The following is an 18422-nucleotide window of genomic DNA, read 5'->3' as shown; positions in this document are numbered from 1 at the left end:
GTTTCAACAGACCTTTGAGTATGTATTTGTTAAATTTACATATATAAAGCAATTCATAGGTAATCAATCTCATCCTATATTGCAATACGAGACTTTTTATGTAACATACTTTTCACGTTATACGTACAATACTTGTGTTTGACTAAGCTTGGATGTTTCGCTACTTGATTTGGTACCCTAAGTCTTGTAAGGCCTGAATGACATTTCTGGTGTTTAGATGTCTCCAACTCCTCCATCCAAACGACAAAAAATACTGACCTCTACAGAAAACAACAATAACAATTTTCATTCAAATACCAGCAACAACTTGTCAAACGTAAGTTGTAAGCTAGAATAATATAATTCTTTTACAGGGGATGGAAGCTAACGGAGAAGTTCCTGATTTGGACGAAAGTCTTTATAGTCGGCAGCTTTATGTCTACGGGGCTGAAGGCATGCGCCGAATGGCAACAACAGACATTCTAGTTATTGGCCTGGAAGGACTTGGGCTCGAGGTCGCTAAAAATATCATTCTAGCTGGAGTTAAATCTGTAACGTTGTGTGATGACACTCCATTATGTATAGCTGACCTCACATCTCACTACTTTGCGGACCTTAATGACATAGGTCATCCACGTGCTGAAATTTGTAAGAATAAGTTAAGCGAGTTGAATAATCATGTGTCTGTCCGCGTGTTAAACAAACATAAACTTGGTGCTGAAGACTTTAGGAAGTTTAGTGTAGTGGTGCTGAACCAGGGATCTGAGGACCTATGTGTGGATTATGGAGACATTTGTCGGAGTTTAGGTGTCAAATTCGTCGTTGCTTCAACATGCGGACTTTTTGGCAAAGTGTTTTGTGACTTTGGGACAGATTTTGTAGTGTATGACCCAACTGGTGAAGTTCCATCTTCAGTCATGATTCAGCAAATAGAGAAGGTAAAGTGTTTTCTCATGAAATTATTGTCTAGAGCAAACAAGGACTTGTAACTTGTTTGGAGGAGACTCGTCATGGGTTTCAGGACGGTGACTATGTAACTTTTTCTGAAGTAAAAGGGATGGTGGAGTTAAACGGTTGTCAACCCCGAAGAGTAACAGTTGTTGGTAAGTATCGTTTCTGCATATGATTTAATTTTCTAGGACCTGATGTATTTTCCATTGGTGACACGTCTAATTTTAGTCCATACATATCTGGTGGGATGTGTACTCTTGTTAAAATGCCATTAAAAATCAACTTTGTAAGTCTCATATATCTTAGTACTATTTCTTTGCAGCTACCTTATCGGACAGCTTATTATTCCCCAGTTTTCATGACGACAGATTTCGTTAAAACTGAGCGTCCCGCACAAATTCATCTCTTCTTCAAGGCCCTCAGTGATTATAAGAATAGCAACGGATCTCTTCCTAAACCTTGGTGCAGGACTGATTCCCGTACTTTTGTGGACTATGTCCATAAAGTCAATAGACAAATGGAAAACACAAACGCTTCAGTCTCATCAATCGATGAAAAACTATCTATGCTCTTTGGATTCGTTTGTTCAGGTCAATGTTCCCCCGTCTTGGTATGCCATTAGTTTGGTTTAATTTAATTTATATAGTCTTTTATAGGGAGTTTCGCTGCCCAAGAAGTTATGAAGGCTTGCAGCGGTAAGTTCACGCCGCTGCAACAGTGGATGTATTTCGATGCAACTGAGTGCCTCTCGATGAGTTCAGATGAAGATTTCGTAGTCTCAGAGAATGATGCAAAGCCAATTGGATCTCGGTATGATGGTCAGATTGCCATATTCGGACGTGCGTTTCAAGAGAAGCTGAAAGGATTGAAGTATTTTATTGTAAGCTTTACTTACTTCATATAACTATGTTTACAGGTTGGTTCAGGTGCAATTGGATGCGAGCTGCTAAAAAACTTCTCGTTGATGGGTGTTGGTGCAGGACCGTCTGGAAAAATTGTTGTGACGGACATGGATCTCATCGAAAGATCAAACCTGAACAGACAGTTCCTGTTTCGTCCATGGGATATCCATAAAATGAAGTCAGTCGTGGCATCAGCCGCTGCTAAATTGATAAATCCAGAGGTTGGTCGTATCGTTTGACTTTTATAACGCAGTAATTAGCTTTCCACCATAATATTCTTATAATGACTTGCCGCCCGTCATATATCGCATGAGATGTGAATCATTTAGTACTTGAGTTTCCATTGCATTAAAGCCTTGATGGGTTACAAGTTAAAACATTTTAGTAAAAATATCTTATGAATATTAAAATTATGATTAAATTAACTAAAACAGCATCACAATTCGAAATGTGATGTTCAGTTACCATAAATGTCACTCTGATTTTATGAAAGACTCACTATTCTGTCGGGTACAAAACAAGAATGTTTTAATCTCAGAATTCACGTTTGGGATATCTGGCTGAATGTTTCGTGGTAAACATACAGTCAGTTAGTCAGCCACAACGTAGGACCAGGCACATATATGCATCGGTCCAAGTTGCCATACCTCATTAGCACAGAAAAATGAAAACCGGATTCATAGCAGTTAACGCAATGATTGTAATATGTAAAAGATTTTATGTAAGGATATAGTGCAGTAAGAAAGAATTAGTTCGTAGAAAGATGTGAAGCGATTTTAATCTCATACTTTAAGGGAAGGTATAGTGTATACGCCTACGCCATTGTGATCGATTCTGAGCCATGTCACCCAGAGTCTAGCTATTGGTTATGATAGTGGCGCGGACCCCAACCGAGTAATCCACCTACCAACATACCTAGAAGTTAGTGACTACAAGGACTGATGCCACGTCTTGGTTTGGCCACCCCTAACCTTCTTCCAACCGTTTCCAACACTAGTAAGCACTGCGCGTCGTGGTGATCGTTAATCAGGTATACGTAACACGGCCCAACCATGTCAGTCAATGAGGATTCACAACCTCATCAACTGATTCACCATCATTCCCTAATACCACGTGGCTAACTTCACCATTACTTACACGATTATCCCAGCAGATGCTGGCAAGGTTTCGAAAGCATATGTGGTGTGGTAAACATACAGCAGTCTGTCATTGACAGGCGTTTCAGAGAAGTACATTAACCTTGTACAGGCTCTCTACTCGAACACTACTGGTCGAGTCAGAGCTTATGGCAAACTGTCATCGAAATTGGCTACTTCAGGTGGTGTGCGTTAGGGTTGTCTATTTTCCCTATTTTTATTTAACTTTTTCATAGACATGTTTTCAGAGATAACACTTTCATCGTCTAACTTTTCGCAGGTTGATGTTTTACGAGTAGATTCACTTAATGACTTTGAATACACAGATGATGTAGTTGTGTTCGGTGAAGACGCTGACAAAATGTAGTCTTTTGACCACGTTCAGGAACAACCAAGGGACGAGTTTACTGTGCAGCGGTTCGCTCCATTCTACTTTGCGGATGTGAAATATGGTGATTAAGAATAGAGGATATTCGTAGGTTACTGGTATTCGATTATTAAGTCAGAGATGTCTTGAAAGCATTGTACGTGTGTTTTTGAACCACAAAGTAAGCAATGCTTGTATTAGGAATAAGGTATTAGGTAATGATGAGAAATCAATTAGAGGTAGTGAATCTTCATCAACCAAGGTAGTTGGGACGTGTGTTATGTATGCTGAACCACCGCCTATCTCGATAGGGGTTATTTTCTGGTGTTGAAGTAGGCTGGAAGGAAGCTAGAAGTGACCAAACTACAACATGACATCAGTTCATGAAGTTACTGACAATTGGATTTGGCCATGTTAATAGGCATAGACTATCTGTTAAGGGTCCGCGTATCTATCATAACCACTGGTTAGAGATTTTGAATGAAATTGCTCGAAATCGTTTGCAGTGGTGCAGGTGCACCCGTTCTTTGTCTTCCCTCAAGTTCTGAGGTTCTAAAGTCCTCCATAACTTTTAATTTCACCGATATATATTTTCCTCTCGAATCGTATCTTCGATGCATAATATACTACAACTGACTGTTACTACCTCCACTATTCTGGGAGTTTGCCTGACAATTTCATCTCTGTGCTAATGAGGTATGGCAGCTTGAACCGATGCACATACGTGTAGGTTCTACATTGTGACTGATTGACTGACCAGTCATTTCAACGCTAACATGTCTTATGTAGGGGTTTTGTAGAGATTGTAGAATTTCCATAGAACAAACCACGAACTGATCTTAGTTAAGCCACCATTGAGTTCAAGAGACTTTGAACAGCTGTTTCGTCTTATTGTGGGACTCGTACACAATGTGCATGCATGACCCTGCCACGGAGGATCAAATATAGGGTCGGCCTCACGTGAAAACTCGCCCTCTAAACCATTGAACTGTCCAATCCCTCCTAGTTTCCAATGTTGATCGCACTGAAACCAGTCTGTGACTTAAACTAACAAGTTTATTTTATTTTACTAACAATCCCAGTTTCTTATGCTGTAATTTGGGAAAAAGCTTATTTGCGTTGAACCTGCCTATCGCTTTTGTGACATGAATTTAGATTTGTGACTGTAGAATCTAATAAGAATTTACTGTAAAGAATGTTATTCGCCCTGCCCATATACAGTCCTTATTTTGATAAATATAGGAATTTTTAAATAATTAAGAATAGAATATCATAGGGAGTAAGTTACTTCGAGGAATGAAACGTATAGCATAATGTTCTGCTCATGTTCGCGTCTATGCAGTTATATAAGCTTTTAAACCATCTATTATTGCTTCTAACCATAAATTACGACCATCATGCAAACTCTGATTGTGTCTCTCAACACAGCTCGGTCTAACAGTTAGTAACTTTGTTAGTCTTCGTATTTTCACTCTTCACTTTTTACCGACTACTATTGGATTAATCGGTCACTGAGGTGTAACGTGTGTCCCAACAATCCCAATCCATAAAATTTCACAATCTCATTAATCAATTCACTCCTAATTCATTATTCTATGCCGGAAATCAGAACTGCTCACCTAGGGACTCCGTTGTATGCTTGTAGTACTTCGTAGACTCCCATAATCAAAGTCAGAACTCAGAGCTTTCCCTACTCATGAATTCTATTTCAAGTGCGTAGACTGCTAAACAGTGAAATCCTGTATAGTATACTCGACAGGTATCAAAATGTTCCGATCACACCACATGTGGCACAAGTTGGCAGTACCCAACAAGACCTTGGGATCCCCATCAATATTTTGTCAGATATCAGTCAACCTAGGGTGGTGGACTTCCTGTCTTTAACCTAATCAATGAGGAATACCAATGCCGAAAATAAGAGGTTGATAAGGTCCTCAAGCTGTATAAGTTGCTCGACACACTCCACTATTTTATTACCAAATTAGGTACTAAGTCAGACCACCACGAGACCCGAAGTTTCTGTAAAAGACTGATTCACCATGCTATGTGTTGAAAAATAAAAAAAGATGAAAAGAAAAGGGTGGAAATAACCGGGGGATGAAAAGAATTGTGTGATTCACTTTCAGCTACCCAATATAAAGGGTGGGGAGAGTTTGCTCTCTCGAATAGGGTTTAACGAAAGCAAAAAACGGGTCTGAAAAATGCTTGCCACCGAAATCTCATTTACCTTAATGTCTTAATAACTGATGAAATCTTGGCGCCATTACTAAGGATCTCTTTAATTGTGTCTATGTAAATTATGATATATCGCACTTCATGTCCGTGCCGAATCTTACGTTGACTCTGTATGCTACTGTTGGGAGCTATAATCAGTACTGGCATCGTAACTAACTAGACAACTCTTCAAGGTCCGTCGGAAAGTTCATAGGACTTTTTTGATCTGCTTTAATCAGCTACTGTTTAGAAATATTTTAATCTTAAACAAATGGGAATCGCTTGTCATTTCCGTTATTTTTATATTTCCTAATATAGTACTGTAGAAGCATGTTATATTTATCACGATATAGACCCATGCAAAGTTTTCTACGGTTGGCTTATCCATTTGATAATTTTTTGAACATCAGGGTTGTGATGTATACGAATTAATGATGACGCGTATTTATTTTATTCTAGCTTAATATTGAAGCTCATGAGAATCGTGTTGGACCGGAGACGGAGAAAATATATGACGACGAATTCTTCGAGAAATTGGATGGAATTGCTAATGCGTTAGACAACGTTGAGGCCCGCACTTATGTTGATCGTCGTTGTGTTTATTATCGCAAACCTCTTTTAGAATCCGGAACCCTGGGAACTAAGGGTAATGTACAGGTTGTTATCCCTTATTTGACAGAATCTTACTCATCTTCACAAGTAAGCTAAACAGTTATAACTTTTTATGAAACATCTAAATGGTCAATTAACGTTAAAGCAGTAATCTGTACTTCTGATCAAAATATATGCTGTATGTCTACTAATAATAAAGCGGTAGCTTAAGCACTTGAATTTAAAACATGAGGTCACTTATTGAGATCCTGAAGTATCTACTTCGATTTGAACAGCTGATTAGTATAACCAGCTCTTGTATTTCAATACTGATCAAACTAACTTGTATCGATAAATAAGTTACATTGCTAATATTATTACTGCTGAGTGACTTGATATTATGTAGAGGTCTATTTTGAGACTAGCTTCGTAAGATCGATTATAAAGGATGTATATAAGTAATCCATTTAATTTTTGTTATATCCCGACGAGAATTACGAATGGTAGACTTAAGAACTACTTATGGATCAATAAGATACATATATTTTTATTGTATAACTGTTAAATAGCTAAGCTATGCATATTCATGTTCCTCTTATTATAAGCGTTATTTTGACTATTATTATTATTATTATTATTATCATCCGATTTACCGTTCTGGAGTTATGCCCAGTCTATTAATTAAAGTCTTCCACATTTGCAGCCACTTTTGGCTAGATCTTGTACAAATATTGTTTTCCATTTTGTGGTACGATGTGGTCTGCTTGATTTGTATATAAACCCAGTATGTTTGAAATACATGATTCATATCGCAGAGGTTGAGGTTAGTGTTCTGGACTCTAACAGGCAGGGATGGACAGGGAGAAGGACTGATAAACACTCTAGACCGCTCGTATAGGTTTACTCGTCATTGGTCCGGTCGATAAATCGCTGTTCTTCAATTGGCAGTATCATTACATTATATATTAATAGTGCACAAGACCACATGCTATAACAATTGTCAATAAAGTTCGAAGTCTAGCAACAAGTTTCTGAGGTTGTGCTTCTAAATTTGTGCTATTGTAGAACAAATCTTGAAGAAGCTAGTTTTACATTAGACTGATTAGGTATACGAAATCCTTCATCTTTCTTAAGCTTGAGTTTATTTATCGTTCATCCTTTAATTAACCTGAATAGTTAATCTTGAAAGTTGGTACAACGAATCATCAGGATACTTTTAACACTGATATTGGCGTTATACAAATTTAGAAACTTACCAGATAGATGCAAGTAGAAAATAGTCAAGTCGAGAATAGCTGTTAGTGAACTCACTTTACTTTTCAGTTAGTCTTGAATTCTTGGTAGTGGTCTTACTTTGTTAATGTTAAAATGAAAGAGGTTCTCGGTGTGTGACTCCCAGTGTTTGTTTCTCGTTTTACAGGACCCTCCAGAAAAATCATTCCCTGCGTGCACTCTGAAAAACTTCCCTTATCTGATTGAACATACCCTCCAGTGGGCACGCGATCTGTTTGAAGGACTTTTCGTCCACCAGTCACAAGCAATGAGTTCGTTTTTACAGGTTAGTTATTCATTACGTTTGCGAAATACTGGGAACACTTGTCATCAAAAATGTCTTGATCTATAAGTCCTAGTACTTTCGTTCAACTCATGATGACATATATTTGTTTATATTTCATACTGGTTAAATTTTGTGTTGCAAAATCCTATTCATTTAAGTTCCATTTGTTATGGTCCTTCAATTTAACCAATTAACCTATGACTCGTTTAGTGTGAACTGAACTCATAGGAACTACATTTTACGTGACTGGTAAGCTGATAAAGTCGCTATTCAGATCTGGGTGTTTAATACTGTTTAGAAAACAATATACTACTTGTTTGATGAAACAGGAAAGAAACTTGGGACAGATGATATCATAAAAGGCCTGAACCCACTCTTGATGGTGAACCATTAGAGATAATCGAGTTCATGGGTCTGAGTAGTTGTTTTGGTGCTTGTAGTGGAGTGAAAAATTGGACCAACCTACGTAAAGTGGGATCCAGAGCACCTTATTTCACTGTGAACAAACGTTGGCGCCGTCCTGATGTTATCCTAACGGTAAATGGTTGTGCCCAGTGCGTTGACAAGGACGGTTATTTTCTGTGGTTGTGAGACAGCCTCTCCGAGTTTAGGATGTTCGGCAGCTATGCTCGATCATTTTTATCTCCAGAGGGCTACTCACTTGCGTTGGTAACCATGTCACTCATAATGAGATCTCCAAGTGTATATTTAAAAGCATTGACGCTAGTTCAATTGATGCAAGTATGCTGAAACACCGACTTCGACAGCGTGTTCATGGTTTAAGAATATTATCCCAATTACTTCCATATTGTGCATCACTTGTCATCTGTGGAGCTGGGTGATGAAGACAGGGTTTCATTTCATGAAATAGCGTTTTGCTAATAAAAATTGCTGCATTAGAGTGGAATTTAGACCTATCACCACTGGGTCGTCCCTTAAAAGTCGTGTACCGTAAGACGTCTAATATATTTCACAATATAAGCTAATGGGCATCCGGTTGTGGTTTTTTATTATATTCCTAAAAAATTAGGATTCTCTTCACTAAATGAAGTTTCTCAATCTTGGTTTTCAACTGAGCAATATTTCTGACTAAATCTTGTTCTTGGTTAGTTATTGATTGTACTGCCCTTCTCGAATTTATTTCTTCACATCTTTCTCACTTCATTCACGTAACGTACTTTTTATTGGCCTGTTTTACTAGAATTTGTTTCTCGAAATCAATGGAGTCAAAAGTTTCTTTGTGTAGGATACAGTGCGATGTCTGAGTATTTGTCACATGTATCATGTGATAGTTTGTGTTGACGAGTTAGTACTTGAATATCAATTTAATTTTCAAGAAACAACTGCGCTATATTGGGATTGTGACATCTAATATCAGTCATTTATGGATTCACATTTTCTACGTGTATAGGTCCTTTAATGGCCTTGATAAATGATTATCCATCTAGTTTAAATCTGCTTCATCCACCGTAAACTGATCAACTGAATAATATAATTACTAATTATGAACCAGATAGTTTGTAAGTTTGCTGTGCTCTTCAGTTTTTATATTCTTCTTATTCAGAACACATAAAAACATAGTAACCAATGAGGATTTGAATAATGTAAGAAATTATTTCCTTTAATCTGAAAATGAGTACATCTATAGGAGTAAAATATTGTAATAGTAATACACTAACCATGAAAATAAACTAGATCTGTTCCAGTCATGTTATTTTCACACCAGGTTTTTGCTGCGTTCTACATGCAATCAATATATAAACTGGAAAAAATCTTGTTTGGAACAATAATTGAAGTCTTGTACCTGCTAATCTCAGGTTTTTGAGTTTTTACCTTGATTAGATTAATATGAAACAATCCTGTCCTTATTTCTTCACCTTTTAGGATCCACCTGGCTTTTTAGAACGAACATTATCAAATCAAGGAAATCAACCTTTGGAAACACTAGAAACTTTGAAAACAAATTTATTAGACAAAAGACCAAGTAGTTTCGAAGATTGTGTCACTTGGGCTAGATTACTCTGGCAGGTAAGTGCGAAAATCTGATGTCTTTATCAAATTTTCACTCATCGTACTTGTTTGCTTGTCGTACCTCATAACTTCATTATTTCACCTATACTAATGATCTCAATGACCCTGTGACTAATTATGGATTAAATTAGGTCCAGCTTGACCTATCTAGTTGTGGTTTCCACCGTTCCAATTTTCTTGATTTTGTAAGTTATATTTCTGCTGCCCTAGTAGTACACAGTAATTTCCTCAAGAGGTATTTCCGATTTGTTGGTTAATATGACAAATAAGCCAGAAATGTGAAGCATCAGTACAATGTCTTTAAATCATTTGCTTGTTAAGGAATTCATTTTCAATATTTCTCACGTGGTTGCTGAATAAAAGTCTTGAGCGTTTCGATTCCAATGGCTGTCTTTTCCGAAGTAACAAACATACATGCCTGGTGTTTTGTTCGCATTACTTTTTCAGGCTCCAATTTGAAACACCATGATTTTAGAAATATCTAAAACAGCTACTTAAGGAGAGTGCTGTTCATCGAGGTAAGAGCTCTCTACAACAAGTCAATGGAATCGTGTATACCACACTAAGGGGTAACTAATTATTTGATTAAGGTTTTTGTAGTAGTTTAGCTAGTGGATGATTGGGAACTTTACTTGCATTTGGTGGAATTTCATTTCCTGACCTGGATGGTTTGATTGCGGAGGTCAGCGTTCTTTTAAACAACATCAGCACAAACTTCATGTCGACCAAACCATCCAGTTAAGAGAACGAAACCCCACCAAAATCATTCGTCTGGGCTATAAATCTTCACCATTTCAACTCTGCTTGTATTTTGTTTAGGACCTACATTTTTGTACAATTTGACATAACGACCCATCTTATCATTACAGTTAAAATCTTCAGCTAAGGTGGTTCTATCTTCACTACAAGTATGGGTTCATAAATCATTTATTTTTATTATATTCCTTTGAAGTATTCATATCGTTCGGATAAACACTAGGTTTGTTCAACTTCCTCTAGAGTATACTAATCTGTACTCGATACAATTTAAGTCCATCACAGTGTAAAATCTCAGCCTTACGATTCTTTTAATACATAGAGTAAATATACTAGAGCGCTTGAAGCCGTTGGGTATTCAATATTCTACAATTAACTAGTGTATAAAATTTTGTTATTTGATAGATATGTTTAAAGTGAGTTTTCTTTTAGGATTTGTTTTCAAACACAATCGCACAACTTTTGTTCAATTTCCCTCGTGACCATGTCACTTCAACTGGTTCTGATTTTTGGTCAGGAACCAAACGATGCCCTCATCCATTGCAGTTTGATGTACAAGATGTGAGTTTTTCTTTTGAGTTTGTCCAAATTAAATTTGTTTTTACTCAAGTTCGGAAACACTACTGTACATAATGAAAAAAAGCATACATCAATTCATTTCACAAATGACTTTTTTCGTTTATTCCCGGTTACTCATTGTTATCACCGAATTTCTAGTAATCGTTTATTCTAGGTTTAGAAAATTTTTCTCAACCATTTATCTGTCATCTCCACTTGTATCTTAATGCTATTCCATGTATCTATGATTAGTGTTTGAAAAGCTTAGCTGGTGAATAATTGCTTCTCATATTACATGCGGCTTAAAAACGAACACGACCGTTTGAGCATGGGTCGCTGATGATGTGCCAAAAATGTATACGAATTTTCGAAAGACTTCTGTTAGTTAGTATGTGTGATAGCTACAGTTTTCAGTGTGGAATTCGAAATGCTAATCAACGAAAACATTAAACAAAATGCTTGTTCATCCCACAACTAAATAAAAGCCGTTTAGACTACGTTGTTTTATAGCAACATATACAGAATAACTTCTGTCTATAACATTTAGACCAAACAAATTCATTATTGTTTATCAATCTTCTAGATGGTTAAGTAATGTCAATAATAACCTCAAAATGCGGTTAGGCGATAACTTTACGTCTAATAATGTACACGGTTGCTAAGTTACATTACGTTACACTGTTTTCGAAGTTCACGAACAGCTGGGTTTTCGATATTTTGGGTGCAGTTTGAACCACAAACTTTTTTAACCAATTTCACCATAAAGACCCACAGTTCGTAAAAACTCGAATTGCATATTTGATATTTTAATTACAGACAACACATTTGGAGTTTATTTCGGCGGCTTCAAACCTTCGCGCTGAATGCTATGGTATCCCTCAATGTCGAAACCTGTCCAAGATTTCCGAAATTGTTCAAAGTGTAGTTGTCCCTCCGTTTGTTCCTCGATCAGGCGTACGGATTGATGTAACCGAGGCAGAGGCTCAAGCAAGGTCAGCTGCACCTATGACTGATACATCTCGACTTGAAAAACTTCAGAAAGCTTTACGTAGCTTCAGTAAGTGCTTCACTATGTGCCAGCTACAAAAAGCACCTATTTTTGTTTTCCTATTATATCGGTGCATACTTTCAGAGAATTGATTCTCCAGTATTTATTTTTTTACATATTGTGAAATACAGGTGTTTTTTTCTAAATACTTAACCAGTCTAACTTTAACCATTTCATATTTTGAATGCGTCCCATTTCTAGCTCAATAAAAAAGTGATTTGATGCGTTTGGCGATATGGTCCAAAATAGTTAGCATAAGCGTAGGTGTTCCAATTCTACATTGACATTTTCTTATTTGCTTTGCCCTTTCTTATACCCCTTGTTATTCAAATATCCTTCCATTATTTACTCTGTTAAAAATTGTGGCAACTCGAATGTTTAAATTTTAATGTGAGATTTTACACTAATATTTTCGTTCTATATATTTAACCCTAAGAAGTATACAAGCGCTTCGACTAATGTCAAAAGATTTATTGGGTTATGTCGATGATGTTTTCAATAGTCACGAACTCCAAGTCTTAGTTGATTAAGTCTCTACACAATATTTGTTTACAATCATTTCTTCAGTGTGGTCTTACCACGGAAAATCTAGGTGTATTCAATTTCTCAGATATCGTTTTTTCGAAGTACAAATTGACTTCACTAATGTGACCGACTAATTAATAAGTTGGATATTTATTAGATGACTAGATAATTTTTCTAAACTATAAGTCCTTCTTTTTAAGTTAAAGGCGTTGCAAAATGACGCTACACTGGCACTAGGGTGTTTTGTTTATAAGAAACTGTTGAATAGCCTAATATTTTTGTGTTCGCTGTGATTTCATGTTTGTCGTTTTGGTTTCATTTTTACTACAAAGGCAACACTTCAACATTGCATATCAACGTAATTGAATTTGAGAAAGATGATGATACAAATTTTCATATGGACTTCATCACCACAGCAAGCAATTTAAGGGCCGAGAATTATGAAATCCCTCCAGCTGACCGACTAAAAAGTAAATTAATTGCTGGTAAAATTATCCCTGCAATTGCAACTACAACTAGTTTGGTGGCTGGGCTGGTATGCCTAGAACTACTTAAGGTTTGTAATTATATTTCACCATAATTGTACTTTTCTGTATTTAAGTGATTTGATTTTGTTTCTCTATGGCCAGTGTTATCGACAGACGGTGATAAGTTGTAGATTGTCAAGTGATTTGCTAAAAGCTGTCTTGTATATTTCTCAAATGATATAATGTGTAATTGTTGTCTTTTAGTTGCAGAAACATTCTTCTTTACGGGATAATATGAAACAGAGTAGCTAACAGAGTTACTTGTTAGTTATCGACATACTGTAACAATATTTCCATGTTTAAGTTTTTTGCACTTGAGAGTCGTTTCCGTACACTATGTTGTGAAATCCTTACTAGTTGTAACTATTTGTTCACTTCATTTTTCATGTTACTTTTAGCTTGTTCAAGGACACAAAAAGCTCGAACTGTTCAAAAATGCTTACGTCGATTTAGCGTTGCCCTTTACTTCATTTTATGAACCTGTAGCACCTATCAAGTCAAAATACTATGATACAGAATTTTCTTTATGGGATCGGTTCGAACTTTCAGGCCCTATGACCTTGCAAGGTCTAATTGATTACTTCAAAGTAAGCCTGCTTCTTCATATCCAAACTAATTCACTCTCGTTATTTTAGGATAGTTTGAAGTTAAATGTAACAATGCTATCGCAAGATGTTTCTATGCTCTATGCATTCTTCATGCCAGAAGCGAAGCGTAAGGAACGTCTAGTTATGTCGTAAGTTCATTTTATAGTTTTGTTTCATATTTTACGGATACCATAGACAACCGCATAGTATTTAGGTGACAGTTGACCAACGATGTATATCTTTTTTGAATTAAATAGTTCAAAAGCATTTTTTGAACAGAGATGGATAGTGATGGTAGCCGTCAATGGAATAGAACTGCTAGCCACCACCCATCTCCCCCCGAGAAAATGCTTTTGACTTAGTTGCAATATCTAGGCAGATATACCCAAAGAGGCTGGTCAACTACAGTCCAAAACGTCAATGGGAAGATTCAAATAACCAATATATGTCGATTAAATGGTTCAAATTTATGAGATTAATTTGCCACTAAATACAATATCAAATCGATTAGTTGTAGATTAGTTAGTGACAAAACATTTTTTGATGTGGTGGGTGTTGTTTTCGTTCCATGTGTTTCTCAGAGAGTATGGAGTACCATTGTTGTTTATTGGACACTACTTAGTTGTCGGAAACAAGAATTTAGATTGAAATGTTGGGAAAGATTTGAGCTCAGATGGATGATCTCAGTAGAGTTTCGTTCTCTAATATGGATGGTTTAGTTCTGGAGCTTTCGTTGTCCTTCCGGATAACATCAGTAAATAATTCCGATGGAAGCAAAGTACTCGAATTTCTTCACATTTAATCAACATCACTAAAAACATAAATTTGAATTTTATTTTGCATGCAATTATTGCACTGAAATTTCAACAGCTTGGTAGTTGGCAAAATGGTTTTAGAAAATGTATGTATTAAATACTTGTTGTGTGTTGGTTCTCAGCCACAGTTACCATGTGTAAATGAAGTGTTAAGTCCGGATACATCTGAGCTGGATTGGTACTTTTTAATGACAAAGTGTAATAGTTAAGGAGTAAAATATGGTAGTTCAGAAATACATCCTATTTTCGTCATATTCCTAGATTAAAAGGATCGGGTTATTAGAAAGGTTTGCTTATTCGTCAGTCAGTCATAATCAGCGCAGAACCTGGCATATTTGTATATCGGTTCAAGTTGCCATGCACTATTAGCACAGCAAGACAAAATCGTTAGAAAAAACCATAGACTAGTAGAATTATTGACCGTAATAATGGTAGTTTAAAGGATTAGCTGTCGAAGTTACAATTCAGTAAATAATTATAGATTAGTGGGATAATTTTATAGGGTAATCTAGAAACTTAAGAACTAAGTCAAGACAAAGAGTAAATGTACTTGCGTCATTGGAAACGATTTAGAACACTGTCACTTGAAAGCCAACCATTGTTTACGATGATCAGGCCTACCTCAACCAAGTAGTCTACATTTACCTATATTAGCCAGTCGAACAGTCAATATCTTCATGGACTGATACCCAAGTCTTGGCTCGAACTCCGCTAGCTTCTAGACTACTACGCCATCCGTTATCGCTCATCGAGGTAGTTGGTGGATGAGGATACGGAACACATGTTCTCACCATCTCAGTAGATGTATATTCGCTATATTATCTATCCATTAACCATCATTACCTCGTACTATGGGTATAACCCTAGAATTGCTATCTCATAGTCTTCAAAATATACGAACGATTGTTTGAAGACACATTTAGTTGAATATTAGTAACCTATAAATATCCTTTTCTAAGAATCACATTTACAGCCATGAAATAGAATGAAGCAATTTAGTTTTTAGTTCAATTGTTGTTCCTGTCTACCAAGGACAATCATTTCGAACCAGCCAACATTTCGCAAATATATTCTCTCTGTATATTTCCATATGTTTCACAAATTGTATTTTCTTTTCTTTCTGTTCACTCAAAACCTATTTGACTAATACATATAATATTATGGAGACTAACCGATGTATATGTGTTCCCGATCCTACGTTGTAGCCGACTAACTGACTGACGGATACGTATAATATCATGAAAGCATTGGTTAGGGGCTCAAGATTTTTATAATACTCAATCAGGCGTTATTATTAGTGTGATTAACTTCTCTAAAGTTAGATGTTTCGAAGTATTTTTGTATATTAAACATGAACCATGTCTATCATTTCTTTGAATGTTTTCATTTCAAATTAATATAATTACATCGTAAATCTTGGAGTAACATACAAGGAGCCCATGCCGCTAGTTTATGGGGTGATCACTGGATTCTCTTTCACTTTTACTTTAATGCTAAGTGATTAGAAAATATCAAAGTCCCATAGAATGATTATCCAGTTTTCTATTGCTTAAATGTGTATTTTTTTCAGATTAAAAGATCTGGTGGAAGTAGTCAACAAACGCAAAATACCTCCCCATGTTAAAGTACTGGTATTTGATGTCTGTTGCAGTGATGAGCATGATAAAGATGTTGATGTGCCATATATCCGCTATGTACTGGAACCAGCCAAATAAAGTTCATTTATTCATGTCTTTCTCAAATAATACAGGTTTCAAATTGATGATTACTCCTTTACGAAACCAAACTATTTTTCACCCATTTTAATTTATGGAATATTCCAAAGACAATATATGCTTTCCCTATTATTTGTGTACTAGCTGTGTATGAATTAACACGCAAATAAAATGAATAATCAATTAATTTTTATGTATTCTGAGAATACAGCAAGCTATGGACATAATCTTTTTACTCAATTTTACCGTATATCAATTTGTATAATCTAAGTTGATATTTATGTCGAGCATCAGTTTTTTCTCTGCAATCGACTCATTTTTCGTATAGAAAGCTTTAAAATATATGTTTACTTCCGAATGATTTAACTTGATGGATTATTTTCTTTATCAGTTTTCTTTATTCAATGTTCTAATTTCGGAGTGTTAGTTATCAGCAATATTTACAAATACATGGTTTACGTTACTAGCAATTTGCGTTGTGAACATCATATTTCCTACAATCTATGGCGCGCGTTCTGTTTTAATTTATTGAATCCTTGCCACCAAATGCCTTTGTACGACCGAGGGTGGGGGAGAGTCACCTCTCCCTCTCAAAATACTCTCACGTGGCCACGCGTGTACAGCCACTACCAGGAAATCCTACTCACTGCCTTCTCGCAGTGGGGTGTTGTTTACGGAATTGAGAGGACGAAAGCGAAGGTCTGGCGCTCCAACCGAGTTGGTGGATGCGGAGGGTTCACCTAGGGCTATCGGAAAACCCTGATTCTAAACCAATGGTGGACATGGGCTCCAGTATCCTGAGGAAACAAATGGCGTATAAACCAATTATTGGACGCCGGCTATTACGAGACTGCATCTCCTGACGTTGCTCCAGGCGTCACCTAAGAAAACCATTTGCTTCGGTCTGGGCACCAAGGCAGTATCACAGCCCACACACAAATCATGTGACTTGTGTGGCGCATATGTATTCGGTGTTCCTTTGTACCAATATTTTTGTTTGAATCTTGCGAGGCGGCATCGTGGATGCGCACTGCTGAGGCGTCCCACAATAGGAAGAAACAGCCGTCCAGTGTTTCCAGGCTTTCCATGATGGTCTAGCTTCAATTGACTCATGATCTGAACTATTAAGATTACAATATTTATGTGTTCAAATAAATAGAATATTGAGTGCTGGTTAGTTTGTTGATGTAATATATGAACAGTGAGGTTTTTCGAATTCTACTGAGCGAATATAAAAACGCTGTATTTCTTACTGCAGCGTCTAAGATCCGTTCTTTCGGATGCTAGTGAAACTGCAGTTTTCCTTGATTACATATTTTTGAATCCTAAACAAAGAAAACTAGTTATCAAAATAATTTTACTAAATGGTCGTCATTATGAAATATGAGGAACATCTTAGATCTATTGAGTAAACTTTCTTAATGATCTAGGTATTACAAATATCTGGAAATATCGGTGTGTTTCTTGCTTTATTCTGCTTATTAGTTGAACTTACGGTAGCAGCAAACATATTTGATCTCCTTCACTGGTTCATGCATTGCTGTCACGACGAGGAGTCTTGGATTTCTAATTTCCTCTGAAAATGTTTTAAAGCACAGATTTTTGGTTAGTCTCACTATGGGATCTCAATTTCTTTAATAGCACTATTTTGTACGTCAAACTTTGGGAATTAATTTAGGTTTTTGTGTGTTCTAGTCTTAATCATTTTGATCCTGACTACCATTGTACAGCAGTGAGGTCTCGGTGAGTAGTTATTATCCATATCATAAATCTGACTAATAGTTTTGAGCTGTTACAGTAAGTGGGGGGTTATTGCTTCTCAATTACCCACGCCATGGAAGGATAATTCTTACTGAGGGACCTGAGAGCATGACTTCACATAACAAGGCGTAGTTGGCTGACGTATTAGCTATGTACTTTTCACCCTTCTCTGTCATCACAGAAACCAGTGGGACTAGGTGAGGTATGCTACTTTTGGGATTGATACTTGTAGAAGAGGATCCCGACATATATAAAGCACCTTACTATCATTATGCTATAGTCATTGGCAGTACGACTTCGTTCTAAAATTTCGGCCATCTGCTACGAGATCTTGTATTTAATTACAACTTCGTTTATTTTATCATATCTTCCTTTGGTTTTTAGTATCTCGTATAGCCTCA

General features: G+C 36.5%; 1 protein-coding gene across 1 annotated transcript; it reads left to right on the top strand.

Annotated features, from left to right (window-relative positions):
• UBA7 (Ubiquitin-like modifier-activating enzyme 7) lies at positions 1–18160 on the top strand. Its single transcript, XM_035731654.2, has 17 exons — positions 1–59; positions 92–316; positions 354–917; positions 950–1082; positions 1119–1216; positions 1253–1540; positions 1577–1810; positions 1847–2053; positions 6009–6248; positions 7561–7698; positions 9583–9726; positions 10918–11046; positions 11860–12100; positions 12949–13172; positions 13542–13730; positions 13779–13879; positions 16116–18160. Exons 2-17 carry the CDS (start codon positions 218–220, stop codon positions 16258–16260), a joined length of 3174 nt encoding a protein of 1057 aa, XP_035585769.1. The 5' UTR covers positions 1–59; positions 92–217; the 3' UTR covers positions 16261–18160.
• Positions 18161–18422: the final 262 nt, after the last annotated feature.

This window comes from Schistosoma haematobium, chromosome 3 (assembly GCF_000699445.3).
Source record: "Schistosoma haematobium chromosome 3, whole genome shotgun sequence".
Classification (NCBI taxonomy): Eukaryota; Metazoa; Platyhelminthes; class Trematoda; order Strigeidida; family Schistosomatidae; genus Schistosoma; species Schistosoma haematobium.
This window is presented reverse-complemented; position numbering and strand designations above follow the sequence as displayed.

What these genes read in the sequence shown, in the direction of transcription:
- UBA7 (XM_035731654.2), top strand. Translation starts at nt 218, where the DNA reads ATGTCTCCAACTCCTCCATCCAAACGACAAAAAATACTGACCTCTACA. An exon ending in CAATGAGTTCGTTTTTACAG is followed by an intron (nt 7,699 to 9,582) that starts GTTAGTTATTCA and finishes TTCACCTTTTAG; the next exon opens with GATCCACCTGGCTTTTTAGA. An exon ending in AAGGAACGTCTAGTTATGTC is followed by an intron (nt 13,880 to 16,115) that starts GTAAGTTCATTT and finishes TATTTTTTTCAG; the next exon opens with ATTAAAAGATCTGGTGGAAG.